Source organism: Lynx rufus, unplaced genomic scaffold, assembly GCF_022079265.1.
Source record: "Lynx rufus isolate CCGP_SWC_20201006 ecotype Redwood Valley unplaced genomic scaffold, mLynRuf1.p SCAF_2, whole genome shotgun sequence".
Lineage (NCBI taxonomy): Eukaryota > Metazoa > Chordata > Mammalia > Carnivora > Felidae > Lynx > Lynx rufus.
Window position 1 is genome coordinate 62005000 of NW_025814834.1, and position 22958 is coordinate 62027957.

At 34.7% G+C, this 22958-nt stretch overlaps 1 protein-coding gene across 1 annotated transcript in view; it reads left to right on the plus strand.

Moving 5' to 3' along the window:
- TLK1 (tousled like kinase 1) overlaps window positions 1–22958 on the plus strand; it is a 146539-nt gene that overhangs the window by 38385 nt on the left and 85196 nt on the right. Inside the window, exon 2 of the mRNA XM_047082586.1 lies at window positions 3369–3487. Coding sequence (XP_046938542.1) covers window positions 3369–3487 — 119 coding nt within the window. The remainder of the gene's footprint in view (window positions 1–3368; window positions 3488–22958) is intronic.

Here is a 22958-nt window from a genome sequence, read left to right on the forward strand (position 1 = left end):
AATTTATCAGTAAAAAGTTTGTAGTAAGTTTTTCTCTCTCATGTAAGTATCTACATGATTTTGCCTATTGGCCTGCAAAGACTGAAATACTTATGATTGGGCCCTTTTCAGAAAAGTTTGAGAACCCAGATTCTAAAGTAGTGCTTCTCAAACATGAGTGCACATAATAATTACCTCAGGGTCTTGTTAAAATGCAGATTCTGATTTGGTAGGTTTGGTATGGGACCTAAGATATTGCATTTCTTATAAGCATCTGAGGTGAGAATAGATGCTACTGGTCATTGACTGCATTTTGGGAAACAAGGCTTTAGTATTCAAGGTTACATTTTTATTTAGATAAGTGCACTAATATTTGTTATGCATCTATTATTTGTTATGAATTATACCAGGGGTTCTTGGATATATTGCTATTAAAATGTCATAAAAACTTGTTAGAAGGTGTTAAGGACTATAATGAGGTTGGGACCCCTAGTAAGGAGTTTTGGTTAGAAACTAGTTGTTTGTTTGTTTGCTTTTCCTTGAGTGTATAGCTTCCTGTAGGCCTCATGGGGAAGTGTTGAGGTCTAGAGGAAGCTATATATCTAAGAAACAAAAACAATCGGAAACAAAATACATTATTAGTTGGTCAGGGTCAAAGCAGGGACTTAGGTTCTCATCTTCCTTGCTAAATTTCAGTGGGCCATCAACCCATAACTAAGCCAAAGAGTAGAAATAGTATAGCACATAAATGTTTTGCAAATATTTTCTTCCTGTCTCTTGCTTGCCTTTTAATTTTTATGTTAAAATTTGAAGTCCTTTTTATTTTTAAAAAATTATTTGTAAGAATTGTGATAAGGTGTACATAATATAATATTTACCATCTTAACCATTTTTTAGGTGTACAGCTCAGTGCCATTAAGTACATTCACATTGTTGTACCATCATCACCAACATCCATCTCCAGAACTTTTCTGTCTTCCCTAGTTGAAACTCTGTATCCATTGATCACTTAACTCCTCCTTCCACCATGGCCCTCTCCCTCTGGCAACCACCATCTACTTTCTGTGTCTGTGAATTTTACTATTTAGGAACCTCATATAAATGGAATTACATAGTATTTGTCCTTTTGTGTTTGGCTTATTTCACTTAGCATAATGTCTTCAAAGTTTATCTGTGTTGTGACCTCTGTCAAAATTTTCTTCATTTTTAATGCTGAATAATCCATTCTTTGCATATACTACATTTTGTTTATCCATTCATTCATCAGTGGACATGAAGGTTGCATCTACTTTTTGGCTGTTGTGAATAATGCTGCTATGAACATTGATGTACAAAGATCTGTTCCAGTTCTTGCTTTCACTTTTGTTGGGTGTATATATACTCAGAAGTGGATTTTCTGGATCATATGGTAATTCTATGTTTAATTTTTTAAGGAACTGCTATATGGTTTTCCATAGTGGCCGCACCAGTTTATATTCCCACTAGCCATGCACAAGGGTTCAAATTTCTCCATATCCTTTGTAATGCTTGCTATTTTCTGTTTTATCGTAGTAAGCATCCTAATGCATGTGAAGTGATACTTCATTGTGGTTTTGATTTGCCTTTCCCTAATGGTTGATATTGAACCTCTTTTCATGTACTTACTGGCCAGTTGTATTTCTTTGAAGAAATGTTTATTCATATCCTTTGCCCATTTTTAAAATTGGGTTCTTTGTTTTTTGTTGTTGGGCTGTTTGTTTTTTGTTGAGTTGTAGGATTTATTTCTGGATATTAGTCCTTTATGAGGTATATGATTTGCAGATAATTTTCTCCCATTCTGTTGGTTGTTTTTTTGGCTTTTTTGATAGTGTCCTTTGATACACAAAAGTTTTTAATTTTGATGAATTACAACTTACCTATTTTTTCTTTTGTTGCCTGTGCTTTTGGTTTCGTATCTGAGAAATCACTGACAAATCCAAGATCATGGTGCTTTCCCCTGTTTTCTTCTAAGAATCTATAGTTTTAGGTCTGTATATGCAAATGTGAGATCCCTTGGATATCAAGAAGGAATAGGATGAAAAGCAAAAATTGAAGGCTTTAGCTTTTTAAACATAGTTAACTTTTTGAGTTGAAAGAAAGAAGAGTGGGCAGGAAAGATATATTTAGTTACAGAGATGCAAGTAAACATGGTAGGATAGTCCTTATCCATCTAGTCTTATGTCCAGATAAAGATGAAAGGTAAGGAAAGGAATTTTAAAAGATAAGATCTATAGGAATAATTGTTAGCCTTTAAGATAGAGGAATGCCAGAGTATGTGGAAGGGGTCTAGAGTAGTTTGAAAATGTCCACATGTGATTTGGGATTCTGATAGTATTTTCCTTGTTCCTGTTGAGAACCACTCATTTAATATTAGTTCTAAGGTTTTATCAGTAGAGAATTGACAGACATAAATAAAAGAATTTTACAAGTTTAATTGCACTTTAGTTAGAGTTTGTGGTGCTTTAGTCTACATACTAACAATTGCATGAGGATGTTAATTTTTCCCCCTTAATTCTCCAGTGATTGTTTAGTAATAGATGTTACTTCAATGATCTTTTTAATATATGTATGTTTTTCATGTACTTGATAGAAACTGAAAACTATCCAATGTCCAAAAAATCTTTGCGATGTGACAGTCAAAAGAATTCTTCCCAGTTGAAAATATAGTCAGATATAAGGTATATATAAACAAAATAATTACTAATGTTACTTAGTGTCAAAATTCTGTATAAGCTAAGAATAGGGAGATTTTACTAGGAGGGTGGTGTTTTCAGACTGTGGACCCATGGTCCATTAATGGCTCATGAAATCAATTTAATAGCTCACAACCAGTGTTTTCTCTTTTCTAATAGACAAATAGTAATCGAGTGCACTGCATGTGGTAAGAAGTATTTGTAGAATTTTTTAAAAAGTATATTTATTTATTTATTTTGAGAGAGAGAGAGAGAATATGAATGAATCCCAAGCATGTGCCACGCTGTCAGTGCAGAGCCTGACGTGGGGCTCGACCTCACGAACTGTGAGAGCATGACCTGAGCTGAGATTGAGTCAGACACTTAACCAACTGAGCCATGTAGGCACCCCCGGAATTTTTCAATATATGTATGTATGTGTCTGTGTACTGATGTGTGGAAAATATATTTCTAACTGTGGATTGCAGTCAAAATTGTTGGAAATCCACTGTAGATTGTTTTGTTAAATGAGTGTGGGACAGGACAAAAATTTTTAAGTTTCTCTCATCTGTTTGTAGAATTGATTCATTAAGTTTGTATTGACATCTCAACTAACCATGTCTATGTATTTGTGTTTGTGTGTATACGAAGATATATATGTGTATGTTTTTTTTTTTTGTTTTTTGTTTTTCCTAATAGTTGCAATGGATGAGCTTCATAGTCTGGATCCAAGAAGGCAAGAATTATTGGAAGCTAGATTTACAGGAGTTGCAAGTGGGAGCACTGGAAGCACTGGCAGTTGCAGTGTTGGAGCAAAAGTGAGTAAGATTGTAATCTTCATTGGACATTCTTTCCTTGTATTAAATGATCTAAAATATATTTTGTAAAGGATCCCTACATATGTGCTTAAAAGCAAATTATTACTTACTGTAATTTTTATAATGTATACGGAAAAAGTATAAATCTGATTTTTAATACAGCATAACATGCTTTGGGGGCATTATGTTATATATATATATAATATATATGTGTATACATAATATGTATGTGTATATAATATATATGTGTTAATATATATACATTAATATATGTTGTTATAGCTTAATAGGTTTCAGGAGTAAAAATGAGTTTAGTAGATTGTAGTTCTTTTCTCCCATTATATAATTTTTATTTTTCCTGTCCTTTATCTCTTCCTTGCCCCTGTCACCCTTGTTCCTATCTGTATATGTTCTTATTTGTACAGCAGATAATACAAATAAGTGTATCTGGGGACGCCTGGGTGGCTTAGTCAGTTAAGCATCCAACTTCGGCTCAGGTCACGACTTGCAGTCTGTGAGTTTGAGCCCTGCGTCAGGCTCTGTGCTGACAGCTCAGAGCCTGGAGCCTGCTTCAAATTCTGTGTCTCCCTCTCTCTCTCTGTCCCTTCCCCACTTGTGTGTTCTTTCTCTCTCTCTCTCTCTCTCAAAAATAAACAAACATTGGGGCGCCTGGGTGGCGCAGTCGGTTAAGCGTCCGACTTCAGCCAGGTCACGATCTCCCGGTCCGTGAGTTCGAGCCCCGCGTCGGGCTCTGGGCTGATGGCTCAGAGCCTGGAGCCTGTTTCCGATTCTGTGTCTCTCTCTCTCTCTCTGCCCCTCCCCCGTTCATGCTCTGTCTCTCTCTGTCCCAAAAAAAAAATAAATAAACGTTGAAAAAAAAAATTAAAAAAAAAAAAAATAAATAAATAAACAAACATTAAAAAAAAATTAAGTGTATCTGTTCGGCCTTCCAGTGATAGACATCAGGTTGTCTTCAGCTCCCCATTACCTCACACGGTAGTAACTTTAATGTACTTGTTCTCTTATGGACCTTTCTGATCATTTATTGAGGTTATGTTCCCAGGAGCAGAACTGCTCTGTCATAGGGTATGTATAGAGTTAAGTTGAATAAATAGTAAGTATAAGATTGCTATTCAGAGCAGTTGTATACAACTAATCTGCACTTTCAACAGAATGCATGAGCATTTATATAACCCTACATCTCAGAAACATTTGGCATTATCTGGATTCTTCATTTTTGATAGTGTTGAACAGGTATCTCAATAGTATCTCATTTTTTCACTAATACCACCAGTTATTTTGAACATTTCTTTTATATGCTTGTTGGCTTTTTGGGAGTCTCTTATAAATTGTTCCAATAAGGATTAGTGATTACTTTTTCAAACTGAACTGATTTTCCCATGTTCTTTGTATATTCTACATAGCAATTCCACGTTAGTTGTATACAGTGCAGATAACATTTCCCATTTTGTCATGTCTATCAACTTTGTTCATGGTATCCAGCATTGTACAGGATCATTGTAGAGGATTCTTTAATTTTGTTATAATCAAACTTACCAATTTTTTTTTTGCCTTAGAGCCTATAACTGTAAAGTTTTAAATAGCTGTTGGTATACTACGAAAAATAGTCCTCATCATGAACCATCTGGTCAAATAGGTCCTTTTGCTATTTTTACATTTTAAGTTATTTTGGTATTAATTTATAGCAGGAATAAAAGTATAATGAAAAACAACTTTATTAGAAATTTCAATAAGAATTTAAACATACTAAAAAGCTCTTTGTGTCAAGTAAATCTTGGTGCACAAGCAGCACAGGCATCATAAAGGATGAAGGATATTGTCATGCATCCTTTGAGCATGAAGTGGTCCACGTTCCTGTAGAAGAATATTATATGATGAAATTCTTCAGTTAAATGACTGATGAAAATTCTGTTTCCTTTTTTTCCTTAGAAATGTGTTATCTGATTCATTGATTCTTGAATTTGGGAAAATTCATCTTGGGTAATAACATTCAATGACTGAGATTTTATATGGTCATTGCCATCAGTTTTAGAATCTAGAGGTGTTATCTCTTTGTTTTCTGATTTGTCTTATAATTAATTATAAAATGTCTTCTGTCATTTTCTTCTCTTGACCATCTTGGGTGGAAGATGAAAATTTCTTGATTCTCCACTGGAGTCAGTGCAATCTAAAATCAGTCTGCAGTGATGTCTCCAGTCTTTCATCCGTTCTTGGAAGATGGTGCAGTACTTTGGGCAAGACAAGAAGATAACTGAAAGATGATAATTTATTTCACTATTGCGTCACTCTTTTAGGTCATTAACTCTGTATTGTTTTTCTATTTCTACCGTAAAAAATTACCAGAGTTGCTTAAAACAACAGACATTTATTTTCTTAAAAGTTGTGAAGGTCAGAAGTCTGACTGGTCTCATAGGGTTAGAATCAAGGTGTGTGGAGGACTGGATTCCTTCTGTGGAGGCTCTAGGTGGGGATAATTTTCCCTGCCTTTTCTAGCTTCTAGAGCCTGCCTAAATTTCTTGGCTGGTGGTCTCCTTCCTCCATCTTCAAAGCCAGCAGTCATACATCTCTCACTGTTCTTTGGAAGTCACATCTCCCTCTGATCAGTCTTGAAAGGTTCTTCACTTAAGTATTCATGTGATTAGAATTGGGCTCATGCCCATCTGGATAGTCTGGCGTAATTTCCCCAATTCAAAATTCTTACCCTTACATGTACAAAGTCCTTTTTGCCATATAAGGCAACATTCACAGGTTGTAGGGATTAGGGTGTGAGCATCATTGGAGGTTCATTATTCTGCCTATCGTATCATCATTCTATTTTTTTAATGATTTTTGGTTGTTTCAGCATAGTTGGGAATAATTGATGAACAATGATGAGTAATGATGAAGTAATTCGAGGATGATGTAATAACAAAATATAGGAAAAATTAGATCCATAAGATCACATAATGTATTTTAAATTTGTGAAAAGGTCCATTGGATGTTTGGTGATTAATGACCAGATAGAATGCATTTTATTCTATTAAAAATAAATTTTATTTTTATGCTTTGGATGAGCTCTAAGAAAGAATAAAAGTCCCAAAGTACCAATTTTTACAAATAGCTAGAACTACTCAAAAAAAGCTCAAACACTGAAATTGGGTCCAGTGGACCATGAGGTATTTTAAGAGTTAAATACATCTTCCCCACCCCTGGGCTACAAAGGTAATTCTACAGATTCTTCTGTTAATTTTATAGTTTTACTGTCATATTTGCACTTTAGACCCTATCTTTTATATAGTATTGATAGGGACCCAGTTTTATTTTTCACCATCTAGTGAACCAGTTTTCTCCACAAGACTTCTTAAATCATCCGTATTTTTCCATTGATTGGTGATGCCACCATTATCGTGTATGTTAAGTTGCCATGTCTTTAGGTGGATCTGTCTGAGGTTTCTCTTACATTCTAGTGGTCTGTGTTCCTGTCCCAGTATCACATTAAAAAAAAAATACTGTTGTATTTTTGTATGTTTTTTTTTATATGGTAAAGCAAGTCTCTTCTTTAATCTTCTTTTTGAAGGTTGAGTTAGTTATTTATGGATCTTTATTCCCTCATAAAAAATTTGAGTATCTCTTCACTTGCTTGTTGACATTTGGGAATTTTTATATAATGGTTTATTTGTATTTTTATCCTTAAAAGATTCAAGTAGAATTCTTATTTTGAATACATTGAATTTATAGATTAATTGAGGGAGGAAAGAGAAAGAGTAAAGAGAAAGAGGGAGAGAGAGAATCCTAAGAGGGCTCTGCACTGTCAGCGTGGAGCCCATTGGGGGCCTCAAACTTAGGAATTGTGAGATCATGACCTGAGCTGAAGTTGGATTGATTAACCAACTGAGCCACCCAGGTGACCTTGGAGGTTTTTGAGTTTTATAGTTTGGTCTTGTACGTAGCAGTCTTGTTGTTGTTGTTGTTGTTGTTGTTGTTTTTTGGTTGTAACAGTTTGTTGATTCTCTAACAAATAATATTCTTTCAAAAATCATTTTATTTCTTACACCTCATATATGTATTTTTTCTTTTTATTGGTCAGGGCCTTCAGAAATGGAAATCCTCTATATTGTTTTGAGTGGTATTTATACCACATAAGCAGCTGTCAAATCTGAAAGGAAGGAAAAGCTTTATTTGTAATTTTCAAAATATTGTAAGCAACCCAAATGTTCCTCATCTAAGAAATGGATTAAAAAGTGTGATATATATATTTGTACAATGGAATACTATTTAGCAGTTGATGACGACCTGCAGCAACATGGATGAATCTCAAATGGATGCATTATGCTGACTTTTAAAAGAAGCCAGATTCAAAAGGCTACATATTATAATGCTTATTCTACTTTCTTTTTTTTTTTTTTTTTTTTTTTTTTTTTTTTTAAGTAAGCTCTATCCCCAATGTGGGGCTCACACTCACAATCCCAAGATGAAGAGTCACATGCTCCAACTACTGAGCTAGCCAGGTGCCCCACCTTTATTTCCTTTTTAACACAAGGATTATTAATGTGGGATGTTTTAAGCTATTCTTTTGTTGTGGATTTCTAATTTATTGCATTACATTTTGAAAATACAGTTTGTATGACATTAATTCTTGAAGTGCACCCTATTTTATAAACACTTCATATCTAATAACTCTTAATTTTATTTGTTCAGATCTTAGATATTTCCTTGTATTGTCAGCTTGACCTTTTCCGAGTGGTGTATTAAAATCATTAGCTGTATAAGGAATATAGTCAGTGGTATTGTAATAGCATTGTATGGTGACAGATGGCAGCTACACTTGTGGTGACCATAGCATAACATATAGACTTGTCCAGTCCTATGTTGTACACCTGAAACTGATGTAACATTGTGTGTCAACTGCACTTCAATAAAAAAAAAAGATCATTAGCTGTGATTATTGATTTATGTATTTCAGCTTGCAGTTTATCAACATTTGCTTAATATTTTGAGGCTATACTTTTACATGCATACATCTTATTCTGTTCTTTTTATAACTAATTATTTTTTCCTTAATTATTTGTTTTTTTCAAATCTTACTATTTTCGGCCTTCTTTTGGTTCATTTTTGTCTTAGATATATGGGTATATGTTTTTCTATTTTATTTTTACTCATTTTAATTGTATTTCTTTTAGACCACATGTCTTTTTTTTTTTTTTTTTTTTTTTTTTAATGTTTGTTTAGTTTTGATAGCAGGGGAGGGGAAGAGAGAGAGGGAGACACAGAATCTGAAACAGGCTCCAGGCTCTGAGCTGTCAGCACACAGTCCAATGCGGGGCTTGAACCTATGATCCGTGAGATCATGACTTGAGCTGAAGTCAGACACTTAACCATCCAGGCACCCCAACTGCATGTCTTTTTTGATAGAATATTAGTGTTTTTACCTGTTAAATGGTGGGTTTAGTCCATTATATTTATTGTAACTATTGTTATTTTCTGACTTGGCTCTGCTGTCTATTGTCCAGTGTCTTCTAATTATACTTTACTTTTATTTCCTTCTATCCCTTGCTTTCCACTGGACAGATGGAGTTTTTCCTGATGTTTCGAGATTACATGTTCTATTTTTAGTATTATGATGATACTGTATACTCATGTGTATATTTATACTAATTATATTGTTTATATTAATTATATTTATACTCAAACTGATATTTGTGTATTCCTGCAGGATTTCCCACCCAGCCCCTATTTTTTAAATAACTTTTCACTTTGAAAAAATATTATGCCTATAGAAAATTGAAAATACCGTACAAAGAATACTTGCATATTCTTTATCCAGATTTAAGAGATGTAATCATTTTTGTGAAATTTTGCTCGTGTGTACACAAGCCCCTACCATCTTTCTCTAATATCACTGTGGTCTCTTCAGTGAATGTGAACGGACTTTTCTCTGAGGGAGCTGTGCTTCATTTCGGTGGGGAATGGTACTTAGGAACCAAGCTAGGTATGCTTGTTGTTATGTGGTAGTCTTTTGGAAGAATGTCAGCTAATGTAGAAGGAATGTGGAATCAGGAAGTCAACATTCAGTATTCCCTAGCGTAATTATTATTTAAGGCAAGGATTATCAGTGGATGTTAAAATCATTTAGTGAAATGTTTCAGAGACTAGTGTATTTTCAGGGTCTCAAATTTCACCCTATAGATGAGTTATTTATTACAGAAGAGAAAATGGGTATTTAAAATGGAGAGATTTGTTAGTCACCACCATAATCAAGGTCAAATTTTTTATTGGTAGTGACACAGACAGTCTGACGTTAACTAGGTGCACTCTGAGGAGATGCAACAAGAGGAAGCCCTATAGTTTTCATAGTGGAATTTTCTTTCTCCATAGTGGAAAAATTTTATTTGAATTTAGTCATGATAAAATACTCCTGCAACATCCTGCTGGACAACTGGCCTGGACTCTTCAAAGTATTCAGTTCCGTGAAGAATGAAGAGATGTGGAGGAACTGTTCTGTCTAGATTGATTGAAGTGAAAGAGACATAGCCAGATGCAGTCTGTGAATCTGTGAATCCCAATTGGCTCCTGAATTGGGAGAAAAATAGTTATAAAGAATGTTTTTTGAGACAGCTCAGGAAATTTGAGTATGGGTTCTGTGTTGGATGATGAATTAATGTTGGCTTACTGTTCTTTGTGGGTAGCCTTCCATTTTTAAAATACCCATTTAAATTTAAAAACAAATATAGATGAAGCTACAGAATGTAAAATACTGTTGATCAATGACTGTTAACAATGATTTTATGCAAATTGCTGGTGATAATGTGCCTGTGAAATGCAGTATTGTTGGGTAGGCAATTTTAATAATGGTAAACCAGGAGTTGATAATGTGGAAGTAAAAGCACAAGGATCACAATTCTGATAGTGATGGTGCTCTGGGAGAGGAGGAATGGGAGAAAGGTAAGAAAGTTGTTTAAGAGTATGGAGTAATCATAAATTTGTCTATATTGAGGTATGTTTGCTTAAAAGTAGGAAAGTAATAAGTATAGGCAACAGAGATACTGTAAATAGAACTTTTAAATTACTGTGACAGGGTGTAGAAGGTGGAATAAAAAGAAATAATCCAATAAAAGTGAGGGAGAGAGAAAAAAGAAACAACAAATTCTATTTTAAGCTATTACATAATGTGGAAAGCATAAAGCCAAGTATATATTATCACAACAAATGAGACTCCATCTATAGACTGTTGACAAGAAGCATTTCCCAAAAATGACAAAGATTGGAAATAACTGAAAAGAAGATATTTCAGATAATCGTGGAGAACAATTAAATATAAATTTGAGATCAGTTTCTCCCCAACTCGGAGCCTTCCAGAGACTTCCCATCACATTTAAAATAAAATTAACTGTCTTCATCACACTGTAATAAGACCTTCTGATCTAACTTTAGACTAAATACCTTATTCAACTAACAGCCATTCCACTATGCCCACATTGTTATATTTGCCACTTGTCTCAAACATACTTCTCCCATCCATCGTTCAGATGTTTGCTCAGGTGTCACCTCTTCAAAGAGGCTTTCTCTGTCTGCTCTATGTAAGAAGATAGCTATATCACTCTCCCCCTTTCTCCACCTAATTTCTAATTTTCTATTTCCTTACATACTACTAGATATTTGTTTATTTGTTTCCTTTCTTGTACAGTGTTAAACTCCATAAGCCTTGGAGTTAAGTCTTTTTTTTTTTTTCATTGCTATATTTCTAGCATCAGCAATAGTACTAAGCCTATTCTTCAGGAACAAAAACCTGAATGGTACAAAGATAGATACTCTAAAAGGACTAATAATCCATAAGGAAGATATGACAATTATAAACTTTCGCATGTCATACAGTTCTAAAAATACATGGTGAATCTATTAAAGTGTAATTGTAGTGAAGGATTTTAATTCTTTTAAATTTTAAATTCTTTGAAATTTTGACTGTTCAGTTATATATATGTACATATATATGTATAGATGTGTATATGTGTATATATATATATATATATACGTGCGTGTGTGTGTGTATATACACATATATATATAACAGTAGGCTATACAGGATTTGCAGTTTGCACAATATAATCTATATGCTTGATTTGATAGATAATGAACACACATACAATAGTCCTCTTTATTTGAGGATTTTGTAATTGCAAATTCACCTACTTGCTAAAATTTATTTGTAACCTCAAAATCAAAACTCAGATTGCTTTTGCCAATCATTCAAGGACCTGTGCATGTGCAGTGTTGGAAAATTTGAGCTGCCTGAGGCTGAACAAAACAACACTCCGTGTTTCAGCTCTCATACTTTAAACAAGTGTTCTTTTCACAGTTTACTCAGTGCCATGTTTTCACTTTTTTGTGTTTTTTATTGGTAATTTTGCTGTTTAAAATGGCCCCCAGGGGTAGTATTGCTGAGTTGCTATCTAGTGTTCTAAGCACAAGAAGGCTGTGATATGCCCTAGGGACAAAATACATGTGTTATTATGTAAGCTTTGTTCAAGCATGAGTTATAGTACTGTTAGCTGTGAATTCAGTGTGAATGAATCAACAATATATATTAAATAAGGCATCTTAAAACAGAAACACACTTTTATACAAAACAAGATTATGTATTAATTAATAAAAAATGTGATGAGAAGCTTGCAGGACCCTAACTGTGTATTTCCCCAAGTGGCGATGATTCAGCATTCACTTAATTCAGTGTTCACAGCTAATACAAAAATTGACTGTAGAGAGAGAGAACTTTTATTCCATCATGTTCTACTTCTTTTATCTTAGCCCAAGCCTGCTTCACCTGCTTATTTTACTTGTCCCAGATCCTTATGGCATGAGTTTGTGACTCTGTTGTAGGGTTACAAATAGAAGGTAAAGGTAAACGTTATGGACTGATGTAAAAGTTATTGTGTGGCTGTCATGTCAGGAAAAGGAGCTAAATATAAAGATTTATTTTCTTATATAGTGAGGAGTCACACATGGTTTAAAGAACTTAAAAATTGTGTATATTTAAGGGTAAGGTAACCATTTGAAAAATGTAAAATAAAAAATGCGAATATATCAGGAAGAAGGGGAAGCTGTGGTGCCAGTGAACTAAATTCTTCATCATTCATGGCAGAGTCAATAAAGGACTTATTGAAATAGAGGTACATACAGTAGAATACTCTGCCCCTGTTTGAAAGAAAGAAATTAGCAAAAGAAAAAAGGAATGAAGAATTTATTATATGTTGATTAGGAATTTCCCAGTCTCTATTAAGAGAAAAGAAAGAAGTGCAGGATAGTCTGCATAATGTTATTTTTTGTATGAGAAAGAAGGAACCAAGTTTGTATGTTTGATTTGTTAGTGTAGACAGATAACCTCTAGAAAGATAATAAGAAAGTAAAGTAGCCTGTTTGTGTTGCTTATTCAAAAATTGCATTAAAAATAGTTTTTAAAAAAATGGTTGCCTCAATATTGGGACTAGCATGGGAGGGAGAAATTTATGTTTCAGTAATGAAATTTTTTTCCATGTGCCTGTGTTGTTTTTATATTTTAAAAAATACCTCATGGAGTGTTTGCCCCACTAAATCTGCTTTGAAGGCTTTGAAAGTCTGAGTGTGTGCTTGCCATGTGTGTATAACTATGTATCTGAGTATATAAGTGATTATATACTAGGTTTTACCAAGCTTTCTTCCTCCTTCTGTGTTCCTTTCTCCTCAATAATTTGAAACTTTTATAAAATCTTTTTGTATTGAGATATAATTCACATACCATAATATTGGCCCATTTTAAAGTGTACATTTCAGGGGATTTCAGTATATCACAGTTATGTGGCTATCACCACTCTCTAATTCGAGAATATTTTTATCACCCAAAAAAGAAACCCCCTACACGTTAGCGGCAGTTCCCCATTCTGCTCTCCTACCCTACACTTTAGCCCCTGGCAACCATTAGTCTTACTGGTCTCTATGGGTTTGCCTCTTCTGAACATTTCATACAAATGGATTCATACAAATACAGCATTTTGTGTCTACTTTCTGTCTCTATGGACTTGCCTATTCTGAATATTTCTATAAAGGGAAATATACAATATGTACCATTTTGTGTGTGGTTTTTTTTCACCTAGCATAATGTTTTCACAGTTCATGCATATTATAGCATATATTAGTACTTAATTCCTTTTTATGACTAAATATTCCATTGCATTGATGTATTAAGTTTTGTTTATCCGTTCATCAGTTGTTGGATATTTGACTTGTTTCTATTTTTTGATGTGAATAGTCTGAATTAACACTGGTACAACTGCTTTGAAAACTCTGGTACAGGTTTTCTTCAGTTTTCTTAGGTGTATATCAAGGAGTGGAATTAAGTCACTGTGATAGTAGCATGGGAAAAGAAAAATAGACTAATGGAACAGAATGGAGTCCAGCAACAGATCCATTTATATATAGTAACTAGATATATGATAAAGGTAGTTCCACAGTGCAGTGGGGAAAGGGATAGTCTTTTATAATAGATGATGGATCAGTTGAATATACATATGGGGAAAAATGATTCTTGACCCTCAACTCTTACCATCATACAAAAATCAGTAATAGGTGACTTGAAGATCTAAATATGAAAGGTAAAACAATAAATATTTAATAAGAATGACAGATTTCATAAGTGTACCACAAAAGGCACTAACCATAAAGTGAAAAGATTTAATAAATGTAACTATGTTCAAATGACACCAGTAAGATGAGTGAAGAGGCAAGTCATAGAAGATTCATACTGAGAATTATGTGAAGAATTCCTACAAACCAAGAAGAGAAAGACATGTAATCCATGGTCAGAGTTGCCAAAGCCAAATTGTTCTACCCGACCTGTAACGAAAAGTAGTAGAACTATGTACTGTTCTTCCAACCCTATATTCATTCTTCACAGAAGTGATCCTTATCTTACAGCTTTTTATCGCAGGTTTTGTTTTATTTGTATTTCTAAGTAAGGTTATATAATAAATATAGGTTCTTTGTTCTTGGTTCTTTGTCTTTTTCAGTTTTAGGTATTTAATACTTTCCTTTTGTGTGTGTGTGTGTGTGTGTGTGTGTGTGTGTGTGTGTGTTCACCTGTTTTGAGGGAGGGAGAGCAGGCATGAGTCGGGGGAGGGGCAGAGAGAATCCCACGCAGGCCTGACAGCACAGAACCCAGTGCGGAGCCCCATCTCACAAACGGTGAGATCATGACCTGAGTGGAAATCAAGAGTTGGACGCTTTAACAGACTGAACCACCCAGGCATGCCTATTGACTTCGTATCATAGAAGATGAGGCATTAACTCTTTTAAATGACCCAACCCTCTACCTCTATAAAAATATTCACGTTTCCCTGACTCCATCCTAACTTAGATAGACAGTACTGCAATTTTGGGATTGATTGTTATTTCATTATTTACAGTATGACTGTGTAAATTTTATTCACAGCTGTGAAGGCTCCATGATTACATTTCTTCTTTTATACAATTTTCTGTTTTCACCGGAGTTAATAGTTGATTTATATCTTTAGTTTTTTAGTATTTAGTGGAAGCATCCAAATACTCTCCAGCAGAGGTGTGCAGATCTCTCATTATTTTCACATACAAGTTTTTGTTATTATTTTTTTATTTAGACATCCTCCCTGAAATTTTGTAGCTCTTTTGTTGAGATAGTTGCTCTCTCTTCCTGCTGGATGCCTGTCATCCTGGAATCTACCTTCTTGACCATCGTGGGAATTCCATTTGTGTCTGTCCTGTGAGCTCTGCTTTCTGTATGCCATCTCTTCATCTTTCTTGGTTTACTCCTTTGCTTTGGTGGAACAGATTCTCTAGTTATTTCCTGAGGAAAGGTAAATGAGTAGGCAGATTTTTGAAACCTTGCATATTCTCTTCTTCCCTTTGGTTGTTTGCACATAGAATTCTAGGTTGGAAATCATTTTATTAGAATTTTGAAGGTATTGTTCCATTGCCTTCTAGCTTCCAGTGTTACTGCTGAGCATTCCAATGCCATTCTGATTCCTGATCCTTTGTAAGTAACCTGTTTATTTCCCCCTAAACGCTTTTAGGATCTTGTCTTTAATCCCTGGCATTTAACATATTTTATTACAATATGTTTTGGTGTGGCTCTTCCTTGAGCCAGGTGCTTGGTCAAAAGTATGTCCTTCAATGCAGAAATTCATGTTTTCCAGTTCTAGAAAAATTTCTTGAATTATTTCTTTGATAATTTCAGCTCCTTGATTTTCTTGTCCTTTTTTCTGGAACTCACATCATTTGAACCGGGACCTTTTGGATAGATTCTCTAGTTTTCTTTTTTCTTTGAATTTTTTTGGTCTTTTTCTGGGAGGATTGCTTCAGCTTTGTCTTTGAATCCATCCATTTTTTTCTTTCATTTTTAGCTATAGTATTTTCTTTTGCCAGGAGGGTTTTGTTTTTTTTTTTTTTCATTTTTAGTTTGCTATCCTAGGATATTTAATAGTGGTATTATTTTTGTGTGAAGTTTATTTCTTTATTTCTTACCAGTTTCTTTATATTTTTTGTTTGTATCTCTTCACATATCTGGTGATACTGGGCTTTGTTCATGTACATGCTTTAGACACTGAAGCACATTTTATTTTTTAATGTTTGTTTATTTTTGAGAGAGAGAGAGAGCATGAATAGGGGAGGGGCAGAGAGAGGCAGGAGACATAGAATCAGAAGCAGGCTCCAGGCTCTGAACTGTCAGCACAGAGCCCCACATGCGGCTGGAACTCATGAACTGCAAGATCATGACCTGAGTCAAAGTTGGATGCTTAACTGACTAAGCCACCCAGGCGCCCGGGCAGTGAAACACTTACGGGCTTTGTATGAGTAGGGAGGGTTTATTGACCGATAGGTTTTGTAGCAGGATGACATGATTGGGTCATTTTTCTGAGAGATTTTTAATTCTTCATATCTATAGGTCTTATATCTTGAGATGCTGTTTTTTTAGAGAGAAAGTCTATAGTCTTCTATCTGTGGAGTATAAGTTTGGTTGCTAACTTTATAGAATTGAGCATGGAAAGAGGGCTAAGGGTCTCTTCAGTTAGTGTGTAGACTTGCTTTTAATACCTTCTAGTTCCTCAGGTGTGCCGGATGTGCCTAAATCCATAGTTCTGGCTCATCATTTCCAGAGATTAAATCTGGCTTGCAGTATTTATGATGACGAGATAGTAGTCAGTCATACCCTTTTTTTGTCCTTATGTATACAATATGTTAGCTTTCTCTGGCTGCTTTCAACATTTTTTTCTTTCTCTTTATATATATATTTTAGGATTTTATTTTTAAGTAATCTCTGCATCTTAATATGGGGCTCAAACTCACAACCCTGAAATCAAGAGTGGCACACTGCACCAGCTGAGCCAGCCAGTGCCCCAAGATTTTTTTCTTTTTAAAAATTTTTAGTGGATTAATTTTTTATTGAGGTGTAATTGACATATCACATTATGTTAGTTTCATGCATACAACATACTTGTATATATATTATATATATATATATAATACATATATCATATTTGTATGTATCACAAAATGATCATCACGGTAAATCTAGTGAAAATATCACCACACAGTTACAATTCTTTTTTGGTGATGAGAACTTTTTAGAATTAATCTCTTAGCATTTTTCAAATATGGAATACAGTATTATTAACTATAGTCCCCATACTGCTCATCCCAGCACTTATTTGTTTTATAACTGGAAATTTGTATCTTTTGACTTGTTTATCCATTTCACCCACCCCCATCCCCTGCCTCTGGGAACCACTAATCTATTCTCTGTGTCTGTGTGCTTGGGTTTTAGGGGGTTTTGTTTATTTTTTAAAATTCCACATATAAGTGAGATCATAAACTTTGGTCTGCCTTTGACTTATTTCACTTAGCATATGCCCTGAAGGGTCCATCCATGTTGTTGTGAATGGCAAGATTTCTTTCCTTTTTTTTAATGGCTGAGTATATTCCCTTGTGTATATATACACCACATTTTCTTTATCCAGTCTTCCATTGATGGACACTTTGGTTGCTTCCATGTCTTGGCTATTGTAAATAATGCTGTACTGAGCATGGGGTGCAGATAATTCTTTTTTTTTTTTTTTAACTAAAGTTTTTATTCAAATTCCAGTTAGCATACAGTCTAATATTAGTTTTAGGTGTACAATTTGGTGATTTAACACTTCCATACAACACCAAGTGCTCATCACAAGCACACTTTTTTTTTTTTAATTTAAATCCAAGTTAGTTAATATGGTTTCAATAATAATGACTTCAGGAATAGAATTTAGTGATTGATCACTATGTGTCACATCCAGTGCTAATCCCAACAAGTGTCCTCCTTAATGCCCCTTGCCCATTCCTCCACCCAACACCCCTCCAGCAACCCTCAGTTTATTCTGTGTAATTTAAGAGTCTCTTATGGTTTATCTCCCTATTTTACATTTTTTGCTTCCCTTCCCTTATGTTCATCTGTTTTGTATCTTAAATTCCATATATGAGTGAAGTCATATATTTGTCTTTCTTTGACAAATAACACATTAGCATAATACACTTTAATTCCATTCTTGCAAATGCAAGAATTGGTCACTGAGTAATATTCCATTGTATATATGTCACATTTTCTTTATCCATTCATCATTCGATGGACATTTGGGCTCTTTCCATACTTTGGCTGTTGTCAGAATTACTGCTATAAACGTTGGGGTGCATGTGCCCCTTCAAAACAGCACACCTGTATCCTTTGGTAAATACCTAGTAGTGCAATTGCTGGGTTGTAAAATAACTCTATTTTTAATTTTTTGAGGAACCTCCATACTGTTTTTCCAGAGTGGCTGCATCGGTTTGCAGTCCCACCAGCAGTGCAAAAGGGTTCCTCTTTCTCTGCATCCTTGCCAACATCTGTTGTTGCCAGAGTTGTTAATGTTAGCCATCCTGACAGGTGTGAGGTGGTATCTCATTGTAGTTTTGTTTGGTGTTTCCCTGATGATAAGTGATGTTGAGCATCTTTTCATGTGTCTGTTAGCCATCTGGATGTCTTCTTTGGAAAAGTGTCTATTCATGTCTTTTGCCCATTTCTTCACTGGATTATTTGTTTTCTTTGGGTGTTGAATTTGATAAGTTCTTTATAGATTTGGATACTAACCCTTTATCTTACATGTCATTTACAAATACCTTCTCTCAGTCTGTTGGTTGCTTTTCAGTTTTGCTGATCAGATAACTTTTTGCATTAGTGTTTGATTTTCATTGGATGAATACCCAGAAGTGGAATTGCTGGATCGTATGGTAATTATATATATATATTTAAGTTTATTTATTTATTTTGAGAGAGAGAGAGTGAGTGGGCAGATGCGAGAACAGGGGAGGGGCAGAGAGAGAAGAGGAGAGAGAGAATCCCAAGCATGCCCTGTGTTGTCAGTGTAGAGCCCAACATAGGGCTCAATCCCATGAACTGTAAGATCATGATCTGAGCCAAAATCAAGAGCTGGGAGCTTAACTGACTGAGCCACCCAGGTGCCCCTGGTAATTGTATTTTTTAATATTTTTGAGAAACCTCCATACCTGTCTCTTTTTTTTCCTTAAGTTTATTTAAGTAATCTCTGTACCCAGTGTAGCGTTCGAACTCTTAACCCTGAGATCTTGAGCTGCATGCTCCACTGACTGAGTCATCCAGTTACCTTACTCCATACTATTTTCCATAGTGGCTGTACTAGTTTATGTTCCTCTCCTCTTTCATTCTTGATTTTATTTATTTGGGTCCTTTCCTTTTTCTTTTTGATCACACTGGCCAGTGGTTTATCAATTTTGTTAATTCTTTCAAAGAACCAGCTTCTGGTTTCATTGATCTGTTCTACTGGGTTTTTTTGGTTTCGATAGCATTAATTTCTACTCTGATCTTTATTATTTCCTGTCTTCTGCTGGTTTTGAGTTTTATTTGCTGTTCTTTTTACAGCTCTTTAAGGCATAAGGTTAGGTTGTGTACCTGAGATCTTTCTTCCTTCTTTAGGAAGGCCTGGATTGCTATATATTTCCCTCTTATGACTGCCTTGGCTGCGTCCCAGAGGTTTTGGGTTGTGGTGTTATCATTTTCATTGGCATCCATGAACTTTTTAATTTCCTCTTTAACTTCTTGATTAGCCCATTCATTCTTTTTTTTTTTTTTAATGTTTTTTTAAATTTATTTTTGAGACAGAGACAGAGCATGAGCAGGGGAGGGGCAGAGAGAGGGGGAGACACAGAATCTGAAGCAGGCTCCAGGCTCCGAGCTGTCAGCACAGAGCCCGACGTGGGGCTCGAACTCACGGAGTGTGAGATCATGACCTGAGCCGAAGTCGGACGCTCAATGACTGAGCCACCCAGGCGCCCCGCCCATTCATTCTTTAGTAGGATGTTCTTTAGTCTCCAAGTATTTGTTACCTTTCCAAATTTTTTCTTGTGGTTGATTTTGAATTTCATAGTGTTGTGGTCTGAAAATATGCACAGTATGATCTCGATCTTTCTGTACTTGTTGAGAGATGATTTGTGTCCCAGTATGTGGTCTGTTGTGGAGAACATTCCATGTGCACTGGAGAAGAATGTATATTCTGCTGCTTTAGGATGAAATGTTCTGAATTGTACTAGTTTATGTTCCTACCAACAGTGGCCAAGGGTTCCCTTTTCTCCACATCTTTGCCAACATGTTATTTCTTGTCTTTTTGGTAATAGCCATCCTAATAGGTGTGAGGTGATATCTTACTGTGGTAAGATTTTTTTCTTTAGTTTTGGTTTTCAGTAGTTTGACTATAATGTACATAGTTATGGTTTTCTTTGTATTTCTGTTTGGAGAAATCAGTGAGCTGCTTCAATCTGTACATTTATGTCTTTAACCAAATTTTGGAATTTTCTGGCTGTTCTTCACATATTTTTTCTGCCCCTTTTCTTCTCCTATGACTCCAAGTAAATTTTTGTTAGACTGCTTCAGTGTCCAAGAGCCAACTCTTTATATTTTTCTCTCTCTATAGTTTGAGTAATTTTTTTATCTTTTCAGTACTTTCTCCATTTTGCTATTAAGCCCATTCATGGAATTTTTTATTTTAGAGAGTGAATTTTTCAGTTATGGAATTTCCATTTGGTTCTTTTTTATATTTCTCTGCTTAAAGTTCTAATTTGTTCATTTGTTACAAGCATATTTTCCTTTGTCATCTTGAGCATACTTACAGTAGCTGCTTTGAGATTGTTGCTAATTTTAGTATCTGGGTTACTTGTGGTTGGTCTCTATTGATTGTCTTTTCTCTTGAGTATGTACCACATTTTCTTGTTTCTTTATATGTTTAAGAATTTTGTATTACATCCTTCACAGTATAAATGATACATTATAGTGACTGTGGGGTTTGGTGTCTTCTTCTGGAGAAAGTTGATTTTTTGGTCATTATTTGTGTTAACAAGCAATTACTTTGGCTGGACTAAACTCCAGGCTGTCTCTCCCCACAGGAGACAGTGGCTGACTATTCTGTTTAGTTGTAGCCTTATTTGGACTGCATAGAGTCTGTTTCACCCATGTATATATTAGTGACCAGCCATAGACATGGGTAGAAGTTAATATGTAGAATATGGGATTCTGTTTTGTGGTTATTTCTCCTCCAGCGTATGCCCTCTCACTTTCCAGCTGTTGCAGTAGCTCCAACCTCTGGTTTTTCAGGCCAGTAAGACTGCATATTTTGATCCACATTCCAGCTGTTCTGTGCTGTTCAGACTAGGACCTTTCTTCAGGTGAAAGCTGTAGAAATAGGAAACCCACCCAGTTCTATTCCTTTCTTCCAGATATTATATCCTATCCAGAGTCTGCCTACTTTTGGTTCCTCAGATACCTTCAGGTAGTTGTTTTTTATTTTTTTTCCAGAATATATAGTTATCTGCAGGAATGTTGGTATGATGAGATACTCTATTACTTGTTACAGAATCTCCATTATATTTTTTTGTTGTTTGTTGTAAAAGTTAAAAACACCTTATGAATTTATATTTATACTTCCAATTCAAATCGGAACTTACAAGGTTTTTACTTAACATCTCTATTTTCTTTCTTCTGTACTAAAAGTTGTGGTTCTCAAGGACATAAAGCAGATGATAAAATTAGAAGGTCACATAGTTATTCACTCCTTTCCATATATTACACATAGCAGTCTTAAAATAATAGTTGTATTATCATCGTGACCAAAGAGATTACCAAAAACCGTTACCATTTTTGCTTGTGCTTTCCATACTCTTCCATCTCCTATTTTAAAACAGTATTTTATTATTAACAACTTGACATGCTTTAGCCATTATATTTTATGCTCTCTTCCTTGTACTTCTCATTTAATCTTTATCAACAAGTAAATAATGTTGCTTGCCATTAGTTTTTAGGTTGAAATTCTGTTAATTTGGTTATCTAATACTTGTTCTCTAGATTCTTTTGGAAGGCTCATGGGAGCAGTATTGATTCCCGACATTTTGATAACAGTTTATCAGTGCCTTCTATGTGTTAAAAATCAATTTAAAAATTTAAGTTTATTTATTTTGAGAGAGAGAGAAAGAGCATGAGCAGGGGAGGGGCAGAGAGAGAGAGAAAATCCCAAGCAGGCTCCACCCTGCCAGCACAGAGCCCAATGACGGGCTCAAACTCATGAACTGTGAGATCATGACCTGAGCCAAAATCAGGAATCAGATGTTTAATTCACTGAGCCACCCACGTGTCCCCAAAATCCATTTTACTGAATATAAAACTCTTCATTTATATTTTCTTGAATATCTTAAGTATGTTACTCCATTTTCTTTTAGCATATAGTGTTTCCTTAGAAAAATTTGTTATTGGCTTTCTGGGTTGGTATTCTTAGGTGTACAGTGTGCTTTTCTGTTGGTAGTTTCCTTTTTTTTTTTTTAATTTTCAAGGAGATTTTCTTGAATTATACTTTTTACTATTTGTTTTCTTCTGGTATTATTCTTTAAAGACTTATTTTACCTGAATGTTGAATTTTTATTGCTTCATTAGTTGTTGCCTTCTCAGTCCTTTTTATCCCTTCATTTGAATTTCAGAAATGTTTCTCCTTTTTACCTTCTAGTTCTCTTGAAGCATTACATGTATGTATTTTCTTTTACGTTCATTCAGGCTTAATCTTCATTTCTGAAACTTTTTTTCTTATTTCTGATATTTTCCTGAGTTCTGTTAATCTTAAATCTCAGATTTTTGAAACCAGCTTTATGTTCTTTCATGTCTTGAGTCATTTTTGTAATGTTTTTTAGCTCATTTTGAAATAGTAGGTATAGTTTTCATACTCTTTTGTGGATATGTATTCCTGGTATGGTTTTATTATCAGGATGTTATCCCATGTTTCCTTTTTCTTTTTATTCTTTTTCTTATGATAACTTCATGGGATTGACCTACATCATTTTCGGTTGTTTACATTTTTGTGGTTTAGAATGGCTTTTCTTACAGAGCTCTCTC